General features: G+C 62.3%; 2 protein-coding genes across 5 annotated transcripts; both read right to left on the reverse strand.

The window, feature by feature from the left end:
* Positions 1-331: 331 nt before the first annotated feature.
* On the reverse strand, positions 332-4,688 carry MXRA8 (matrix remodeling associated 8). The gene is made up of 10 exons (XM_042997043.1): positions 4,505-4,688; positions 3,305-3,328; positions 2,911-3,216; positions 2,714-2,815; positions 2,163-2,633; positions 1,824-1,982; positions 1,626-1,665; positions 1,452-1,528; positions 1,258-1,338; positions 332-1,101 (listed from the first exon to the last, which is right to left on the reverse strand). Exons 1-10 carry the CDS (start codon positions 4,551-4,553, stop codon positions 1,076-1,078), a joined length of 1,335 nt encoding a protein of 444 aa, XP_042852977.1. The 5' UTR covers positions 4,554-4,688; the 3' UTR covers positions 332-1,075.
* Positions 4,689-18,312: 13,624 nt separating this feature from the next.
* On the reverse strand, positions 18,313-20,022 carry AURKAIP1 (aurora kinase A interacting protein 1). 4 transcript variants are annotated; one of them, XM_042996145.1, is made up of 4 exons: positions 19,917-20,022; positions 19,347-19,436; positions 18,578-19,023; positions 18,313-18,480 (listed from the first exon to the last, which is right to left on the reverse strand). In XM_042996145.1, the coding sequence occupies exons 2-4, from the start codon at positions 19,396-19,398 to the stop codon at positions 18,379-18,381; spliced, it is 600 nt and encodes a 199-aa protein (XP_042852079.1). In that variant the 5' UTR covers positions 19,399-19,436; positions 19,917-20,022; the 3' UTR covers positions 18,313-18,378. The 4 variants fall into 4 exon arrangements, with proteins under 4 accessions (XP_042852079.1, XP_042852077.1, XP_042852078.1 ...); XM_042996143.1 differs by having other exon boundaries at positions 19,838-19,925; XM_042996144.1 differs by lacking the exon at positions 19,917-20,022 and adding an exon at positions 19,678-19,831.
* Between the last annotated feature and the right edge of the window lie 238 nt (positions 20,023-20,260).

Consider the following 20,260-nt stretch of genomic DNA (forward strand, 5'->3'; position numbering starts at 1 on the left):
CCTCTTTACCCTCACACATCGAACCCCATTTTGGCATCTGCTTTCTCAGAGGGCTGTCCTCTGAGCGCATCCTGGCTCTCCTCCTCCGTGTCCAAATAAACCCTCAGAAGAGAGCTGAAATTCCTTCACGACCGACCAGGAATAGTGCCATAGGATTGACCTTGATGTGGCTCTTCCCAGGGTACCTGGACTCAGACCTTCCACTCAAAGAAATGGGCAGTGACAGCAGGGCTTCAGATGAAGGAAAGCATTTTGAGGTTCCCAAAGCCCAGACTCTGCCCCCGGGACATAAAGCAGGAGCCACAGAGGCATGCATACCCGGGCCCGAGTCTAAAAATCATGTGGTCTTTATTGTGATGATGGCAGTTTCCTAGGAGGAGCAAACGTGGGGTGTTGGGAGTGGCAACACAAGCCACTCTAGAACCATCTTTACCCTTCCCCTGTCCTCAGCCAAAACAGGCCGAAGGAGGTCCCAGCCCCAGACTCCAGCCCAGGGAGGGGCTGTGGGAGTGGGGTCAGGGTCAAAAGTCACACGGAGCCCAGTGACTGTCAAGGCAATTTGGGCGGAAGGCAGAGAAGGGGCCCCTGCGCAGCCCCAAGTACCCCAACACAGAGCAGAGGGGAATTAGCCTGGGGCCTGGAGTGTGCAATCCTCAGATCCCAGCCTTAGGGTCCCCCTAAAAGGGGTGAAGGAGGGGTGGGGGTGCTAGTCCTGAGGCTGATCTGAGCACCGAGCCCCAGCCCACAGCGCCGGAGGCCAGGAGAGCCCAAAGGGTTGGTGAACATCAGTGGGGTCTGGGCTGTGCCTGGGGAGGGGGGGGCAGGACCACCAGTGGGTGTGGGAGCCAGTAGGCACCTGAGGGCTGCTGCGTGGTGCAGAGTCCCAGAGAGCCCCCCTGCTGCTCCTGGGAGAGGAGTCCAGAGGCAGCCTTGCTCTGTGCCGGTCGAGGCCAAGTTCCAGAACAGCGGGACCAGCCGCTGAAGGGTGTAGGGTGAGCCACGTGAGGGTCAGGAGGTCATCCTCCAAGACGGGAGTCGGCAGGGCTACTGGCCCAGCCAGGAGCCCAGGGTCACCTTATTTGCAGTACTCCTTCCTGAACTCTGGAAGCCAAGGGGGACAGGTGGGGTAAACACAAGGCAGACATCCAGCAGGACCGCCCAGGGACTCCTGCCCCCCCCCCCGGCCGGGGGGGGGGGGGTGTTGGCTAGTGAGCGTGGGTGAGGTGAGGTACCAGCCCCGCCCTCCTAGCCACTCACCTTTGTCCAAGTCGATGTACTTGGCGGGCAGTGGGCTGTGGGCCAGCTCAGCCCTCTCCTTCAGGATGTTGTTTTTGTAATCTGGTGTAGGCAAAGAGCAGGCTGAGCCTCCTCGCCCCGCCCCCCGCGGGGCTGTGCTTCCCCTAGCCCAGGCCTGGAGCCACAGTCTGTCTTGGTTCTGGGGCCCCCCTCACCTAGTTGGATATCCTCACTCCTGTAAAGAGCCTGGTCTCCTGTGGCCACGGCAAACTCTGCCATGTTCACATCCTTCCTGGAGGTGCGAGGGTGGTGGGTGGTTAGAGCAGGCGGTGGGGTGGAGGGGGGTGGGGGGGTTCTGGTCCCCAGGAGAGCCTGGAGGGGACACTCACCCCTTTGGCTTCCCTGACTTCTTGTCCGAGTATTCGTAGCCTGGGGAGGGAGACTCGAGTTGGGTGCCGTCTCGCCCCCTCCCCAGCTCCCTAGGCCCTGAGGGGCCTTCCCATCCCCGCCCACCCCACATCCCGCTTCTGGTCGGGAAAGGCTTGCTGGCTCTGGCCTCACCCCTGCTCCGGAGAGCCCCAGCTCACCTCCGCGGCGGCGCTGGCGGGTGGCCAGGATGACGGCGATGAACAGCAGAATGAAGAGGAGCAGCGTGGCCAGCACGTAGCCCAGCTGCTGGAAGAAGTGGGCCCGGCCCTCGGGGACGATGACGTTGATGACGCTGCGGCCGCGCACCAGCGTGGGATCTGCACGGGGCCGTACGGGGAAGGCGTCAGGGAGCGCGCGGCACGACCCGCCGAGCGTGCACCGGGTCCGGGTCCCGGGAAGGGACAGCCGGCCGCGGCCCACGGTGGGGGGGGGGGGGGGGGCTCCCCTCGCCAGACACCCAGGGCCCGGGGTCGGGGCGGGGAGGGGCCACGCGGCACCTGGGCCAGGGGCACCGCTGTGGCTGGAACCGTTGCCCGGCGAGTCCCGCGGGGGCGGCTCAGCGACCGGCTCGGTGACCGTCAGGTGGAAGATGCGGCGCTCGTGCAGGCCGCAGTAGTGGTGGTGCAGGTGGCAGGAGTAGGTGCCCTCGTCGGCGGGCTCCAGCGGCTCGATGCGCAGCGAGAAGTCGCCGCGCGCGAAGGCGTCCGCCCCCACCGCCACGCGGTCGCGCAGGAAGGGCGGCGCGTAGGCGCGGCGCTCACCCGAGGCGTACAGGTCCAGCAGGCGGTCGGCGCGGTCGTGCGGCACCCCGGGCGGCTGCCGGTCCCAGTGCACCACCTGCTGCGCCTCCTCCAGGTGCCGGTCGGTCCACACGTGCGCCCGGTTCACGCAGGTCAGCAGCGCGGGCGCGCCGCGCTCCACCACCAGCACCTCCTTCTCGCCGTCCCAGTGCGCGCCGGCCGCCCGGGCTGGGGGTGCAGGTGCGGGTCAGCGCGCGCGGGCGGGGAGGGGGCCGGCGGGGGGCGCGGGCGGGGGCGGGCGCACTCACGGTTGTCCGTGACCTGGAGGCGTATGGCCAGGGTCTCGTACAGGTGGCAGTAATGGTGGTGCAGGTTGCAGGTGTACAGCCCCTCGTCGGCCTCCTCCACCGCTGCGGACCCGAGAGAAAACCCAGCGGTGGGGTGCGCGGCCGGCCCGCGCCCCCGCGGCCCCTGCGGCCCCCGCCGCGCGCCCCAGGCTCCTTACCGCGGATGAGCAGCGAGAAATTGCCGTCGTGGAAGGCGGAGAGCGGCAGCAGGAGGCGGCCGCGGTCGCGCGGCTCGTACACGCGCTGCTCGCCCGCGGAGTACATGTCTACGAGCCGGCGGGCCGGGCCGCCGCCCGGGCCGCCGCTGAGATCCCAGTGGACCACGCGCTGGCGGTCGTGCAGCCGGTCCTGGGTCCACACCATTCTCGGGCTCTGGCAGCGCAGCACCGCCAGGGCGCCGGCCGCCCAGCTCACGGTGGACTCGGACACCACGGAGCTGGCGGCTGGCGCGGGCCCCGAGGGCACTGGTGGGGAGGAGGAGTCAGGGGGAGGGAAGGACCCGAGGGGATGGTATAGGGTGGGTCTGGCACGAGGGAGGGGGTGGTCACTAACCTGAGGACAGAAGCACAGCGGAGCCTAGAAGAAGAGGAGAGTCACACTGGGGGAGGGGGAGCGCAACCTGAACCTTTACGCGCCCCCGTCATCCACCCGTCATCCACCCGGCCCAGGGCCGTCACACTTGGATCCCTGCGTCCCTCTTTAGTCCCTGCCAGGTGGGTGTTAATGAACACCTGCCTCACAGGTGGGGATAAAGTCAGGAGGGCCAGGCCAAGTGGGCGGAGGGGGGTCTCCTTTAGCCCCGCATGCGGGAGGCACCCCTCCCACGCCCCCCCCCCCCAGTCCTCACAGCCACCTCCCTGGGCTGTGGCACAGCACTTGCCCTTCTGGGGCTGGACAGTGGGGCCGGCTCTGGAGTGTGCGTGTGTGTGTGTGTGTGTGTGTGTGACCAACAGCCCCCCTCAGGAATGGTGGCCACTGTCACCATCGCTGCAGCAAGGCCCCCAGCGCACCAAAGCCTGATACCCAAGCTGGTTTGGGGGGGAGGGGGCTCCTGCACGTTCATATCCCACGTGGTAGGTGCACCTGCCGAGGGCCATGCCACACGAGCCCTCAAGGGTTCTCAGACAGCTGGGAGCCCTGCCCCGCACCCAGTTCTCAGGGTCGGAGCCCCCTCAGCCTTTCCGGAGGGCAGAGGTCCAAAGCACGAGCGGCTGGACCGTCCGCACCCCACCAGCAAGTTCCTGCTCCAGAGATGGGCTGAGCGCCCGGGACCAGGAGGAATGTGCCGGGTCAGCAGGCCAGCCCAGGAGGCGGGCTCAGGGGGCCTGGGAGCCAGGGGGCGTCTGGAACAGACCCTGTGAGCCGCACCACTCCCAGGCCCCCTAAATCCCCAACCTACTCCTTTTCTGGCCACTGGGAGAAGTGCAGACCTGAGGAGCTTCCTGGAAGAGTGGGGTGCAGGAGGGACCCCAGCGAGAGGCGCCCACCACCTCAGCCTCTGGCTCCCTAATCCGTGTGAGGGAAAGTTCTGGTGGAGATCCAACATAAATCCTCACACCCTCCCGGGTCCTGGGGGGGCCCTTATCCTGGCGAGCTTCTCCCTCGAGGCCCCCCAGACCAGCCCCTTCCCGGCAGGGTGGGAGTGTCCCACCCCTCTGCACTCAAGCTCGGACTGGAGGCTTTGCCCAGAATGGAAACTCCCGAAGACCCGCCTGTGCTCCCACCCCGGACCCTCACCCACCCCGCACTCACTCTGCAGAAGCAACAGTTCCCAGAGCAGGACTTGAGACCGCAGCTCCATGGCGCCCGCCTGGCCCGCCTGCCTGGCTTTGTCTCACTTCTGCTCCAACTCTCCAGAAAAACAGCCCGGCCCCCTCCCCCTCCTTAGCACCCGCCATGACATCACGGAGCCCTGGGCCGGGTCGACAGTCTGCAGACCGCCCCCTCTGGCTCTAGCTGGCCCCTAGTCTTCCCCGAATCCTGGTCTGGCCTGGTGGGGAGGGGTAGGAGCATGGTCACTGTGTCCGACAAGGTGAGGGGAATCTGAGCAGCCATCGGGCCTGGGGATGGCTCAGGCCCTGAGAGGATGGGGGGGGGGGCAGTAGCCCAGCCCTTAGAGGGGCAGGAGGGCTGAGGGCATGGCCCTAATGCTGTGGGGGCGGCTGTGACATAAGAGGCCCTTCTGGGGCTGCTGCAGAGCTGGGGTTCTGGGGCGTGCTTCACCTCCCTTCCACCTCTGTAGGAGGACCCTGGCCCAGGGGGTTCCCCTACGTGGACAGCCTGGCCGTCCCCTCCGTGCCTGCTGTGGCGTTCCAGGCATCCTGGGGCTTGGGGACCCCCAAGGAGCCCCAGCTGCCAGACCTACAGCTCTTCCCCTTAGCCTCCTGGGGGGAGGGGGCGCTGCACATATTCACATAAGAGAACAGGAACACCAGCCCAGGAGCTTCAGGACAGCACAGTGGGCCCTGCTCTTCCTCAGTCATCTCTACCACCCAGAGGAGCCTGCCAGGGCATGAGGGTGGGGACCCTGAGCACTGAGCGCCCAGCGTTTGAGCAGCCCCTCCCCCCTGGCCTGGACACCCCTGCCCCCCCATCTGCCCACCATCAAGGGCAGACCTTGGTGTCCCTGAAACCAAACCCTGGGTAAGATACTCCCTGGAGCACCTCCTCCTTGCCCGGCGGGGGGGGGGGGGGGCGGGTACTGGGAGCCTGCCCCCCGGAAAGCACAAATTTGAAGCTCTGGGAAAAATTACCAAGTCACGTAAACAAATGCAAAATAACAGAGCACACACTGTGTACCAAACCCACTCTTTCTAGTTAAGCAAACCTCAAAAAGAGAAAAAAAGGAAGAAAAAATCCAAACAACCGCAAAAACTCCACAATGCATTTTTTAGACTGCCCATTTGAATAGAATTATGGTCACGGGCATCAGTTCCTGGTGGCTGGCATCTCACCCTTGAACCCTGTCCTGGTCCCCAAGTCCTCAGAGTAGCAAGAAACCCAGCCCAACCAGACTCTTAGGCTCCAGGTCAGCTGGGGAGACTGCCACTGCCACGGAGGGAGTGAGGGCCACGACAAGGGGGACCAGCCACGAGGGTGTGAAGAGGGCCCCCCCAACTCAGACCTAATGAACCCATTTCCTCAGCAAGACCCAGGCCCCCGGGGGGTTGGAGCCCCTTTTCCAAACTGGAATCAGAGCTTGTCCTGGCCCCAGCCCCTCCCTGGGCCTTTCATTCTGGAAAAACAAGCCCGCCTGGCTGGCCTTGAGGCCTGGCCTCTCCTCCTGTTTTTTTAACTGGTTTATATTAGCTGGTGACCTCCCTTCTCTGGGCCCCGCCCATGTCTCTCCATCTCTGTCCCCCATTCCCGCCTCTGTCTGCCGGGCTGCCTCTCCCCCACGGAGGGAAGATGTCCAGGCAGTGCTGGAGGGAGACAGAAATGGCCCAGGGCTGGTCCCTCTGTCTGGGAGGGGACAAGGGGGTAGGGGGCAGCTCCAGCCCTGAGCCGGGAGCCGGTGGGCGCCCTCCTGTTCCCAACAGGTTCCCTGGCCTCAGGCCCTGCACACTGAGGTCCAGCGGGGCCCTCGAGGTCTGGACTCAGCCCTCAGCTCGGCCCAAGTGTAGAAGTCCGAGGGGGCCGCCCCAGGGGGGAAGCTGACCCCCCACGCACCCTGGGCAAGAAGGGACAGAGGCAGCGGAGGGCTGCAAACCCCTTTCCCTGCCCTCTCTGCTTGAGGCCAGCAAAACCAAAGTCAGCGGCAAAGGGCCGCTGCCCACCCCTCCACCCCCGCTCTTGGCAGGAAATAGCCACAGATGAGAGCAGAGAGCCAGCAGGCCACGTGCCCCTCCCCCGGCAGAGGCTTGAGGCCTCCCGCTCCTTCACAAGTGCCTGTGGGTTGCTCATTTCCCGGCGTCGCCCGCACTCCGTTTTCCCTCGGGAAGGGAACCGACCAGGACAGAACAAACCCACGGACATCACCTTGGTCCCACCCTGAACTCTGGCCAATCCCCCAGCCAGCCCGGAGGCCCAGACCCACCGCCCCTCTCCTCGGAGGCGTGGCTGGACGAGGCCGGGGTCAGTCACTCGGCCTGACAGACTCAGCTTCTGCCTCTTCCTCCCGAGGACTCAGACATTCCAGGCGGCCCGGCTCACTGGGAGGAGAAACCACAGGCACTCAGAGCCGCCACCAGCCGCGACCAGACACAGAGACACGTGCTCACAGCCACCAATAATGTCACGCAACAAATATTTGCTGAGCGCCTACTGTGTGCCAGGGCACTGCGAGTTGCTGGAGGGAGGCAGACGGACGGCAGGTCCTCCCACTGACAAATAAGGTTGTCTTCATCTCTGGGAGAAGTGCTGTCTGGAGACGAAAACGGGGCAGGGTCTTCCTCCGTGGGACTGGCCGGGATGGCCTCTGATGGAGGGACACGCACAGGTAAATGTCCTTCCAGGCGGGCGGCGCCTGGGGAACCACCTCCCAGGGGAGAGAGCAGCGCCTCGCACAGGGAGGTCCGTGAGGGCTGCAGTCTGGCTCTCATGGGGGGGCCCGCAGGGTCTAAGCGAGGTGGGTGTGGTCCAGACGGCTCAGGGCTGGGGGGATTGACGTGAACACACAAGGAAAACAGCCCGGCTGGGGCCAGGTGGTGTGCCGAGCTGTAAGGTTCGGTCCCCCCCGTGTCCTGTCTCCCTCATTGTGGGCAGGAGCGGCGACAAGGCTGGAAGAGTCCTTTGCACCCCCGTGACGACATGCTGGGATGTCACTGTCTGCCGGTCGCCATCACGGCGGCTGTCGCGTGAAAGGGCCCTTGGAAGGGACCGCGGGGCTGCCCCCAGGCAACTAGCCGAGAAGAAAATGGACCTCAGTCCCGCGGCGCCCCCGGAATGAGCGCCGGGGAGGACGCCGAGGGCCCAGAAGCCACGTGTCCGGGCGTGTGGGCCATGGGAGCCGTGTGACGAGTCTCCCGTGCCACGCTGCTAACCTGTGGCCGTGCGCGGCACAGCACTGGACGGCCAAGGCGGCGGGCTCCCGGCACAGGGCGGGGGCGGGGCCTACGGCAGCACGAGGCACAAGTTTCACAAGGAAGAGCGACTGGTGTCCGGTCTGGGACTGGCCGCTGGCCGCAGGGATGGTGCGGGCAGACCCCAAGGCTGCTCGGGAGCTGCGTCCACGTGTGAGCGACACGAGCTCTCCCGGCGCCGCAGCCAGCCTCTGCCGCTTCTGACCAGCTCCGGGAGGGGCCGCTTGCACGTGTGCTGGTCCCTCCCCCCGAGGGGCAGCGGTTTGCCACACGGTCACGTCTCACGCCACGAGGGAGGCAGTAGACTCGCACAGCCTGGGCGTCCCTCAGGAGAGCCGGTGACCCCGAGGAACAGACCGTGAGCTGCCTTCTCGTGAGGACCGTGGGCCGGATGGCCCGTCGAGACGGGGCCGGGACATCGTCCAGGCATCGAGACACCGTGATCTGAAAATACAGACAAACTATGGAAATACAGAAACCTTGCTTCAGGGACCAGCCAACGCTTTCGTCCCGAGAAAATGTCAAGCGACCGGGACCACGGATTTTACTAGTCACGGTCAGCCCCCCGATCAGCGGTTTCCTGGCGTGGCATCGTTAGTGGGGTGCTGTCCTCGCTCGGCCTCCTCGGTCTGTGGCGGCCCTGCCAACCAGCCGATGATGCACAGAAGCCTATTTATTCTATGGTTTGTAAGCCTCGGGCTCCTGGGCCACGTCCGTAAACGGCGTCTCCTGTCGTGCTGGGGTCGTTTCTGTACTGTCCTCACAGGCCATCAGTTTTGAAGCCAGGAACCAAGAACCGATGATCTGGTTCTAGCAGATTCCACGTGCGGCGCCTCTGACTGTGGGGGTGACCTCCGCCTGCGAGATCCCCATGTCCCCCCACATCTCCAGCAAGCCGGGAAGGGACGCTCTGTCCTTGGGGACGGCTGGGCGGGCAGGCTGCGGAGCGGCCTCCAGGCCAGCGTCCTGAGAGGCCCCACGGAGCGTTGCTCCCGCACGCAGTGCGTGTCCCGGCTCCTCGAGGACATGGTTGCTTCCCGTGCCCGACCGAGGGAAATAAATCTGCCTTTAAATGTGACATTGCCACCACCATCCCGTCCCCCAGGACAGGCCGTGGGGCCACGCACGCGAGCCCTGCGCACATCTCTGCTCTGCACTGGGTGTTGGCCTCTCCCGTGTGTCCGGCTGGGCTGGGTGGGCCGGTGGCGTCGTGCCCACGACGCACGGTCCCTCGGCCATCCTGAAGCCTTGACTTGACCACAGCGATCTTCCTGGAGTGCTCTCAACAGGGACACCGGCGCCCGCCTCCCTCTGCATTGCCCGCCGTGGGCTCCGCAGCCTGGGGGGCTCCCATCACTGCGTGTGCCCAGCACCCCCACCTGCACCCACAGCCGGGGCCGCCGCTCACTCTGCTTCGTCATGGGGACCTGGGACTGAGCCGAATGTGTTCCCAGCCCGTCTTCTTGGAGCTTCGGTGGGGACCAGCCTGACACTGAAAGGAGGGGCCCCAAAGAGGCTGAGTCTGGATGAGAGGGATGCTCTTCCTCATCCAGAGAGGAAGCAACTGGTGCGGAGGGGCCCCGGAGCCCTGATGTGGCCCCCGGGGACAGTGTGGCACGCGTCCCCGGCTGTGGTCATATGACAGCTTGTCCAAGGAGATTGTTTCGTACGGCATCGCCAGCCAAGAGTCCCTGAAACAGCCTGTCATAAACGGGCCCTCTTGATCTTTCTTGCAGAAACATCCGCGTCGGATTTGCGGTTGGCAGCAGGGCAGTATGAGGAGAGCAGGAAGCATCGCAGCTGACGGGGCGGCCGGCGCATCCGAAGGTCAGAGAGCGGAGCCCGTCTTCAGCTGTAACATACCTTCCAAGGATCTGATCGACAATCACTCTGAGAGCAAGAACCGATGAGGAGCTTGGAGGGCACGAGAAACTGCCAGGGGCTTTCTGCTCACCTCACGGGGTCCTGATTGTCACTGACGGGCAAGGGCACCAAAACACGCCTACCGTGCGGGTCCTACCCGTGGGCGTGAACGTGCGACGTTGCTCAAACGTAGCAGTAATGATGGCATTCCTTTTTTTTTTTTTAATTTTTAAATTTATTTATTTATTTATTTTTATTTTATTTTTTTAATGCTTTATTTATTTTTGAGAAAGAGAAAGACAGAGCATGAGCGGGGGAGGGGCAGCGAGAGAGACACAGAATCCGAAGCAGGCTCCAGGCTCTGAGCTGTCAGTGCAGAGCCCGACGCGGGGCTCGAACCCACGAACCGTGAGATCACGACCTGAGCCCAAGTCGGACGCTTAACCGACGGAGCCGCCCAGGCGCCCCACTTTCTCTTTATTATGTACACACTCTCTCAGTTTAACAACATTCCTTTACCTTTGTGTGAGTGCACGTTCACAAACATTTATATTGTAGATAACATATTTAAATGGTCAGCTTCAGGTTATCTGCACTCAAGTGCGTATGCAACACAGCACAAATACCACGTTGACTTTACCATCCAAACAACACCTAATGCGAAAAGAACAAATGTTTTTCTATCGTGATCACTATTTCTGTAGTCTCGATCTTTGGGAATTCCAATATATATCCAGATATTTCTTATAGCCTTTGATGCATAACCAACCACCTTAAAACTACAACATGAGGCTGAGTAGGGGGCCCAGGGGATTTCTTAAGAGGAAGAGAGCCCTGCTGTACGTTACCGTGAGGGTGCATAAGCGACACTGTGTGTTTACTGAGACCCGAGGAACCACACAGTTCTGTGAACCTCAAGACAGACGCGTTTTTAAAAACTCGTCTAGGAAGTTGGGAGAATCAGAAAGTGACAGAAACAAGCAAGCAAAGGACATTAGGAGTGAAAGGAACTCAGGGGAGGGGGTGGGGAGTGGAGGGGGAGGGGAGGAGGGGGGAAGGGGAGGGGGAGGAGAGCAGAGGGGGAGGGGAGGGGAGGGACTGGGGGTGGGCAGCGCTGGCCTAAGTTAAGGTAAGAGTCTGCACTACCACAGGAGAGGAAGTGCACACAGCCCCGCCCTCGAGCCGACAGAGCTGTCCCCTGCGGGTTAGGGTCAGCGTTATCCGGTCCGTCACTACTTGGGGGTTAAGGAAGGAGAGGAGGCTACAGTGCACCGGGGGGCCATGGATTGCTGCTGGAGACGCCCGTATCAGCTCATGTCCCGAGCGGTGTGCACACAGGTGCACGTGAAGCATAGAGCCGTGTCTACGCGTGGGTCGGTACACATACACGCATTTTCTAGCTCTGCATTCGGGAGGCAGCAAGCCCACCCCTTAGATCCTGGTCCCTAAGACCATTTTCCAACAAAGGAATCGGGGTTCCTTGAAGAAATGGCTTATTTTAGGACCGGGGGAGGAAATACACGAGATAAGCCTGGAGAACCCGTGGTGCCAAAAAGCAAGCAAGTGCTAACGGACCAACAAGAATGATGGGGTCAAAGGGCACAGGAGCCAAAGCTGGGGCCAGTGCGGCAAGAAAGTCAGTCAAGTTTGTTGCATCGTCATCCAAATAGAAAGACAACATCCCCGCATCCGTGCTGATTAAATAAGGGCAGGAGAGTCCCAGATCATTTATGCGGCCAAAGCAGAAAGTAGCCGGCAGCGGCCCAGCCCTCACCACGCGGCGTGGTGCGGGAGGGATCTGACCTGTGTCCGTGATCTTCTGCTCACGATTCTGCGGGTCAGGAATTCCGGCAGGACAGCTTGTCTGCCCCACGTGGCGCCGGGTGGGATGCGGAGACCGGGGCTGGAGGGTCCAGACGGCTTCATTCTGGCACCCGGGGCCTCAGAGGGGGCATCGGCTGGATCTTCTCTCCACGGGGCCCCGTCTCTCTCTACGTGGCCCTCTCTGTCCGTGGGGCCCCTTCTCTCCGCTCACCTGGTTCTCAGCAACCTAGCCCAGGCCTCCTTCCACTGACGGAAGCTGCCGGGCCCCCAAGGCCCAAGCTCGGCAGCTTCCACACTGGGGCCAGAGCGGGTCACGCGGAGGGAGGCAGACGCCACTTTCGGTAGAACGAGCAGCAGAGTCACGATGCCCAGCAGCATGTGTGCAGGGAAGGGGACACTGTTGTGACACCGTCAAAGATAATATACCACGGGACGTGAGAGATACGTGGCATAATGAAGTGCAAATAATTCAGAGCACTGGCGTTTACAAGAAGACATCTTTAATGATAGAGAGCACTTATTTTCATAGGATAGAAACATACATGTGTACGTTTACATGACCTTAAATACATAACAAGTTTTATTTATTTTGAGAAAGAGAGAGAGAGAGAGAGCACGGGAGGGGCAAAGAGAGAGACACACACAGAATCCGAAGCAGGTTCCAGGCTCCAAGCCGTCAGCACAGAGCCCAACTCAGGGCTCGAACTCACAGACCTTGAGATCATGACGTGAGCCGAAGTTGGCCACTTAGACCAACTGAGCCACCCAGGCACCCCCAGGACATACTTAAAATGAAAATTATTTGGGGGGGGCCTGGGGGGCTCAGTCGGCTAAGCGTCCGACTCCTGATTTCAGCTCAGGTCACGACCTCGTGGGTTTGTGAGTTTGAGCCCTGCATCGGGCTCTGCGCTGATAACGGGGAGCCCGCTTGGGATTCTCTGTCCCCGCTCTCTCTGCCCCTCCTTCACTCTCTCTCGCTCAAAATAAAAAAAAAAAAAATCTAAAAGCCACAAATTTGAAGTTATGACAACAAATACCAAAAGAATCATCTAAGGGGCTACGGTGGCCTCCGGGCAGGTGGTGTGGTAGTTTCCATGAGCACTGTTGAACTATTGAACTACTCAGGCACATACGAGCATAACCTCCGTAAAAATATTTTAAAATTAAATTTTAGAGTCAGGCAGACTTGCAGCTGAGTCACGGATGCTTCTTCACCACCTGTAGGCAAGTTGACCCCTGTGCTTGGGTCCTCGGAAAACAGGCGCATCACGGGTCTGCTGTGAAAGGAAGTCACTCCTGTCAAGAACCAGCACAACACCTGTGGCGCAGGGAATCCACTCACGTGCCAATTCTTACCACTCATTTTTATGTATTTTTACCTTTCTTAATGTTTTGTTTGAGAGAGAGAGAGAGAGAGAGAGAGAGAGAGAGAGAGAGAGAGAAGGAGGGAGGGAGCACCATCGGGGGAGGGGCAGAGAGCGAAGGAGACAGAATTCAAAGCAGACTCCACACCGTCAGCGCAAAGCCATTCATGGGGCCCAAACCCACGAACCGTGAGATCGTGACTTGAGCCAAAGTCAGACACTCAACCGACTGAGTCACCCAGGCGCCCCCCTACTAATTTAAAAAAAAAAACATGATCCTTACTGTATGATCTATCTCCCACGCACCCTCAGAAGGACGTGGTCCGGGGGAAGGGAGGAAACCTGGAAAGAGGGGAACGTGGCGTCCCCGAAGGGGTCCCAGACAGAGGCGCCGGGAGGGTGGCTCCATGTGAACAATTCCTTGAGGGCTTTGGGCCAAACCGAGGCTTTAGGTAAATAGAAAAACACGCAAAAACAAAACCGGACAAGAAATAGCGGAACGAGAAAGGAAACGTGATCTTGCCGAGTCGAGGGGCCGCGGGAGTGCTGGGAGGCTGGGTCGCAGCCGCACCGGGAGGCGCAGGAATGCAGGGCCGTGGGTGCCCTTCCGTGATGGCCTCAGGGCGGGTGAGGCAGTGGGTGCCGCTTTGTCCTCAGCGTGGTACAACAGCTTCACCCGCAGCTACAATCTTACTGGGCTGTGGGTGTTGGGGTGGCCGTGACACAGGGCGGAGCAGCCAGCGGGACAGAGTTGATTCTCCAAGGGAGGAGAGGGGCCAGACGTCAAGCGAAATGTTGGCTCCGAGCTTCTGTAGGGCTGGGCCTTTTAAGGGGTTTTAAGGGTGTGAGAAGGTTGCCTGGCTGTGCCCTTGGGGGTGTGTGTGGAGGGGGCCGACTCCGGTCCAGAGGACAGCAAGAGATGGCAGTTTTCTCCAGGGGCTCTGTCCTGGGCGGTGTCCTTCTCCAGGGGCTCTGTCCTCGGCTGTGTCCTTCTCCGGGGCTGTCCTGAGCTGTCCTTCTCCAGGGGCTCTGTCCTCGGCTGTATCTTTCTCCAGGGGCTCTGTCCTGGGCGGTGTCCTTCTCCAGGGTCTATGTCCTGTGCTAGGTCTTCCAGGGGCTCTGTCCTGGGCTACATCCAGGATGTGGGCTGTGGCCCAGAAGGAGAAAAATATGTTTTGCAGGGGCGCCTGGGTGGCTCAGTTGGTTGGTCATCTGACTCTCGCTTTCGACTCAGGTCACGATCCCAGGGTTGTAGGACTGAGCCCCACACCGGGCTCCATGCCAAGCGTGGAGCCTGCTTAAGATTCTCGCCCCTGCCCCCCGCCTCTGCCCCTCTCACCAGCTCTCTCTCTCAAATAAAAGTAAAACAAAAATGTTTTGTAGTTGGGGTCTGTTTTCTGAGAATGCAGAGCATCACGACCTGGAGAAACCCAGTTAGGGCCAAGTGCAGACAACTGTCAGTTTTGTCTGTAAGCTTGACTGGGGAGGGGGCTTTGAATAGACCCCTTTCAGCTGAAAAGCTAAAGAATAAAATTCAACTGTAAATACAAAATAATAAAACCAACAAGACCGGTCAAAGTGAATGGGCTCCTCTTGGAGGAGGGGAGGGGCCCAGAGCCCGTCCGACCCGGCCCCCCTGGTCTGGGCGCAGAGGACCCAGTGGTTACCTGACCCCCTCAGCTGGCACAGGTGGTGGACAGGAGGCCCCTGTCCTTGAGACGGTCTTGCTGGCCTCGGGGACCCCCTTCCACCCACAGCAGACCTTGGGCTGCTGGGCTCTGCTTCTCCTGCACCGCACATCATCTGCGGCAGGGTGAGGCCAGCCTGGGGGGCAAGGATGTGGGGCGCGGAGTGCCGGGTCCCAGGGCACTCACCCGTGTCCAGCTGTCGCTGACCCCTGTGTTCCCGAATCTGCTGGGCCGACGCACCCTCTACAAGATGCAGGCATTATGAATGCCACCTGGTGACCCCACTCGACCCCGGTCTTGGCCACATTCTAGAGGTTGCACCCGGCCTGAGGCCTCCCCTCCCCTCAGCCTCGGCCTCAGGGAGCCCTGGCAGCCCTGGGGCTGCCCCCCCCCACTCCCAGAGCCACTCCCCTGCCCGTGGCTCATCTGGGAGTCGTGTTCAGGGCTTCCTTCCCCTGCACATCCGGGAGTGGTCCTCAACACACGCAGGCATAGAGGCCCCCCCACACCCTCCGAGAACCCCAAGCCTCAGGATGCTGCTCAGACTCCATCCCCGGAAGTGGCCAAGTCCCAGCCTCCCTGGACTCTAGGCCCGGCTCTAGCATTTAGCCCTTGTGTGACCCAATGCCCTGGGGCAGTTTCCTCATTCAAATGGCCCTGTGAGGCTGAGGTCAGCAGTGACAGAATTTGATGGGGGCACGGGCTGGCCTCTGGGCGCCAAGCCGGGTGGTGGGAGTTGTCACCCTCTGGCCCCCACCTGAGGCCAACTCCACACCCAGGTCTGGACTCCTTGGCCCCATCCCAGGGGCCATAGCTCAAGAACCCTTTAAGAGCTTTCCCCAAAACTCAGCCCCCGAGAGGAATGTTCCCTCCCACCCCTGTCCACCTGGGTTCCAGAGACCTTCCTCAGCAAGCTCAGCTGACCATAGCCAGGCCAGGGAACAGGCCTCGCTCTCAGCCTGTCACCCTCACCAGTCTGCATACTCCTCGTGGACAGCGGGGAGTACAGCCATTCACAGCTCAGGGCCCCTGCACATACGCACGCTGTCTCCTGTGCATCTGCTGTGAACAGGCCACAACCAGCCCTCCCAGGACCCAGCATCCAGCCTCAGCATCCTCCCCCGGGGCCTGAGCCTGCCTCAGGCTCCTTCCTTGGCCCACCGTGTAGGCAGGAACACCCAGGCAAGAAGACACTGGCTGTGCCCCAGACATGGAACAGCAGAGTGACAAGGCACAAGGGATGAGTTCAGAGATGCCTCCACATTGGGCCCAAGAGGCAGGGCCTCAGCGAGGGCCTAAGAACACCGCCAGTAGCTCTGGCCCTGGCTGGGGCCTCCTCTGGCCAGAACCCAAGCCCTAGGCAATGCTAGGAGAGGCTGGAGTGAGGGACGGGAGGGGTATTCTGCCACACCCATCTGCCTCTGCCCTTCTGCAGGGTGGAGGTGCCCGGGGCCAGTAGGGAGGAGTTGCACACCCCGCAGGCTGAGGGCAGGGTGGAGGCCCCACAGGGAAGAGGGAAGGGGCAGTCTCTTATAGTCTGGGAGGAACTGCAAAGATAAAAATAAAACCACCAAAATTGCCTCCTGAGGTCGCGGTTGGGGCCCAAAGAGGTCCGAGCCACGGGCAGGAGGGGTTGTGCACATGTGCAGCCCAGGCAGGGGCAGGGAGAGAAGGGAGCAGGGGCGGGGGGGGGGGGGGCTCACGAGGGAACCCAATGGCATCAGTGACACCTGGAGCGGAGGTCTCAACCACAGAGTCACTGATGTTTTACTCTCCAGCAGGGGCTGCCCCATGCGCTCATTTAACAGCTTTCCCGGCCCCTGCCCCCTGCTGTCAGTACCCCACACATTGGGACAACCAGGTGTGGCCAGGTGCCCTACCTCCAGGGGACCCCCCCAGCTGGCACCCACCGCAGGTGGAAGAGGCAGGAGCAGGTGCCAGGGTGCCGGGGCCCTGTGGTGCTCTGCCAGCTGCCGGCCTCCAGGAGCCTGGGTCTGTGGCTTCCTGCACGGGCCAGCCAGTCACACCTCCTGGATCCACTGCCCAGCCAAGCTCCTGACAGGGGCTTTGTCTCCAGATGGCAGATCAACTTAGTATCCCAGTGCCTCTCTCACCGGCCGGGGAGGAGTGGAGTAAACCGCAGGGCAGCTACCGCGACTGGGTGGCCCAAGATCCGTGAGCACAGCAGCTGCTTGGCAGCCATGGGCATGGGCCAAGGGCACCACTGGCAAGCAGAGGCCCTGCTGGGAGCCTGGGCGGATTGGAGCCCAGACTTGGCACTAACAGGGCATGGTCCCCTCCACCCCAGAAGGCTCCACCGCTGGGTCCTGGCACCTCTGACTGCCCCCCACACCCCCAACATGGGGAAACCAAGACCCAGGAAGGATGCCCGTGATCCTAGCTGGGAGCCTTTCAGGGCCCCCCTGGGCCCTCTCAGGTGACTGGGCCGGGAGGGTACTCTGGCTGCCCTGGTCTCAGCCCCAACCCCTGGGGGCTGCCAGGAGCCCGAATGCGGAAGCAGGCCTGTACCCTCAATTGTGTAAGGTCCCCTCCAGATCACGGCCAGCTTCACCCTTCTCATCACCCACAATACACAGCAGTTCCGCGAGCCATCTCCCCTGACGGACAGAGACCCGGACAGGCCCAGCTGTTACCTGGCTGGCTGGCTGGCACGCACAGGGCAGGGGCCCACCTGGCTCGCTGAGACAACGTGGGGTGAGAAACACAATGTGGTCTGTTCCATCCCAGAGAAACTGCCGGGTAACCCACGCTCAAGCCCTCCCCGAGAGGTGCGTAATTTGCTGAGAACTCAAGCCCGGCCCCAGACACGTTTCTGGAACAAGGCGAGGAGTCCCTACAGCCCCGGTGAGAAGTGGTGTCGCCCTCCACGGGGTGGTGGGGATGGAGGGAGGATACCAGCCACCAGGGAGCGGGGCAGATGCTGAGAACCAGCCTCACCCGCATCCATGGCACTCCGGCCGGGCCCCCCTGCCTGCAGCCCAGCCCTCGCCAAGCCTGGACGCAGGGGCCCACAGGCTGCTCCGGGTCCCCCCCCCCCCCCCCCCCCCCCCCCCCGCTATCAGAGATCATATGACCCTCCACACCCAGGAGGAACCTGCAACCCCTGGGGGCCACCGGCTCACGCTAAGGCTGTAGGGTCTCCACAGTTCCGCGAACGACACCCTGTCCTCAGTGAGCCCCAACCCTCGGCCTGCCAGAGCACCTGCCTCCAACCATCCTTTCTTCATCCGCCCCCACTCAGGGTCCCGTGAGGTGCAGAGCCACGGAGCCCAAAGGAGACGAGGGGTCCCCAGCCCTAGCTGAGCAGGACAGCTCGGAGAGCCACTTGAGGCCCAGGCCTGTGGGACCTGCAGGGGACCAAGCTCCATCTCTGGGGACGCGGCCTGGCCCCCTCCCCCAGTCTTCCCAGTGAGGCCCTCCCTGCCCCGCCTTACAACCCAACCACACCCCACTCAGTCTGGACACTCCCCCACCCCCCAGCATTGTCCCTTGGTACTCTTGCCATCAGTGTGTCCAGTAAGAGTCGGCCTCCCCCACTGAAATAGCCTTAAGGGCGGGGCTGGGCCTCTGCTTACAGCTGTTCTGGCAGCAACCGTCCCTAGGCAGGGGAGGCTGTCGTTCCTGCAGGCTTGGCACCAGGAAGGGCCCTCGCCGGGAAGGAACCACCAGCCTGCACCCTGGGGCCCTTGTGCCTCCTAGAAAACCAGAGGCTGGCACCAGCATCGAACCTGAGACAGGTCACACTAGGCAGAAGAGGGTCCAGGGCAGTCGGAGACAGCTGCGTTCTCTGAACGTTTATTACAACAGGTCATCAGCGGTAACGGGTGGGGGGAGGAGCACTAGAGTCATTTGCCCTTCAGGTAGATCCTGGGGGTCTGCCAGCCGGCAGGGGCTTCCTTCAAGCCTGCCTTCAGCCAGATGCGCCTCAGGTCTCTCTCGAACTTGATCTGCAAAGGCACAGGGAGGGACCACTGACTGGTTTGTGGCACAGTCACGCGTTCTCAGCCTCCTTGCCGGGCCCTAGGCTGAGAGGCCCACACTCACCTGCTTCCGTTTCAGGCGCCCTTCCCGGACCTTCCGCCGCAGGAACCGGGTCCTTTTGACCAGTTTGCGGTACTTGTGGTGATTCATCTTCCGCCGGCGGATCTTCAGTACGTTTTTGCACTGCATCCGGGGTGCATCCCAGGCCCCCACTTCCCCCTGCTCAGCCCGTTCCCCCACTTGGCTAGGTGGACACTCATAGAGTCGGGCTGGAGCCACGGTCGCTGGGCCTCCAGCAGCTAGTCTGGGTAGGAGGTAGTGGGCGGTCAGCCAGCTCTCCAGGGGACTGACGGACATCTTTCTGGGGACCAGCATCTCCTCAAGCTCCAGCTGGAGCCCCCTGCCAGGGATGGAGGCGACTCCGCTCGGGCCTGTTGGCCGTGTGCTGTAGCAGGGCCGACAGGCACACCTGCCTAGCACCCCTGAGACGGGCCAGGGCCGACCGCAACCTGCAGGAAACAAGATGGCCCAGTTACCACTCAAGCAGCCCCACCAGACCTGAGCACGGCCAATCCCGCCTCACCGACTGGGGAGCAGAACTGTCATCACAGACCAGCATGGCCTAGTGTGCCTAGTGGAACCCCTGCTGGCTGTGCTCAGGCCCAGACTTCCCCTTTTTTGTTACTTGGATGTTTACAAGGGAGTCTGTGTGGCCAGGCCCCGGCCTCAAGCTGGCGAGGCTCTGCAGGTGGGGCAGTTGGGACTACCTAGCCCCACATTCCTAATCCAGGTGTATCCTGCCCATCTGCCCTGCCCCCACGGGGCCGCTTACCTGCCCGAGGAACAGCCCTAAGCAGCTGAGAAGTCAGGCGCACCAGGAACATGGTCTGTGGGTGGTGGCGGCCCCAGGTGCTCAGGGTGGCTGGAATATAGGTAGGTGAGCGTGGAGGTCACGCGGGAGTGGCCGGGAGGCGCCGGCGGCGGCCCCGGTCAGACCAGGACTCCCGGCACCCTCATCACCCTCTCCCACGATGAGGATGCCACTTCAAACAGGGGTCACTCCCTCAAACAGCCAGCCTGGGACACAAACCCCGCTCCGCAGCTGCGCGACTCTGGGCAGTCACCGACTCTCCCCGAGCCTCCGCTTCACCCCAGGGACCCACCAAGGGGGCGGAGTCGACGCTCGGAGGCACGGAAGCCGCGCGTCCCAGGCCCCGAGGCGGCGGTCCCCGTCCGGCCCCAGCGTCACCCGACCGCGACCCCCCGCAGCCGAGGGCTCGCGCCAAGCCTCCCCACACCTAACCCGGGTGGACTGAAACTGACCACTCTGCCGCCGAGTTTGGGCACTTCCGGTCCGTCCCTAAACCGGCCCCCAGCCCCGCATGCAGCCGCCAGGCCGTACCCACTCCCAACGCCCCCTGGCGGCGTCACGGCGTCCAGCTCCGCGTCGGCCCAGGTCCGGCCGGGCCCGGAAAGCAGCGGTTTCCGGCCAGAGGAGTGGCCTGCCCCGCCCACAGCCCGCAGGCTCCGCCCCTCTCTAACGTTGGCGGAAAACCACATTTCCCACAATCCCAAGGGATGCCCTGTGCGCCGGCTTGTCCCGACCTCGCTTTAGTTCCGGATTTACTTCCGCTTTACTTCCGGATGAGCCGGCGGCCCGGCATCGAGGGCGGGCGGAAGTGGCGTCGGCCCGGCGGCGGAAATAATTCTCGGGACGACGGAAGTGACCCACTGGGGTTGTAAGCG

The sequence above is a fragment of the Panthera tigris genome, chromosome C1, assembly GCF_018350195.1.
Source record: "Panthera tigris isolate Pti1 chromosome C1, P.tigris_Pti1_mat1.1, whole genome shotgun sequence".
Lineage (NCBI taxonomy): Eukaryota > Metazoa > Chordata > Mammalia > Carnivora > Felidae > Panthera > Panthera tigris.

Excerpts from the sequence above, each read along its gene's own strand:
- AURKAIP1 (XM_042996145.1), bottom strand. The coding sequence starts at position 19,398 with ATGTTCCTGGTGCGCCTGACTTCTCAGCTGCTTAGGGCTGTTCCTCGG. Across the intron at positions 19,024-19,346 it reads TAGGGCTGTTCCTCGGGCAG|GTTGCGGTCGGCCCTGGCCC; the intron begins GTAAGCGGCCCC and ends TGTTTCCTGCAG. Across the intron at positions 18,481-18,577 it reads GGCGCCTGAAACGGAAGCAG|ATCAAGTTCGAGAGAGACCT; the intron begins GTGAGTGTGGGC and ends GTGCCTTTGCAG.
- MXRA8 (XM_042997043.1), bottom strand. The coding sequence starts at position 4,553 with ATGGAGCTGCGGTCTCAAGTCCTGCTCTGGGAACTGTTGCTTCTGCAG. Across the intron at positions 2,634-2,713 it reads CCTCCAGGTCACGGACAACC|CCCGGGCGGCCGGCGCGCAC; the intron begins GTGAGTGCGCCC and ends CTGCACCCCCAG. Across the intron at positions 1,983-2,162 it reads CAGCGGTGCCCCTGGCCCAG|ATCCCACGCTGGTGCGCGGC; the intron begins GTGCCGCGTGGC and ends GGCCCCGTGCAG.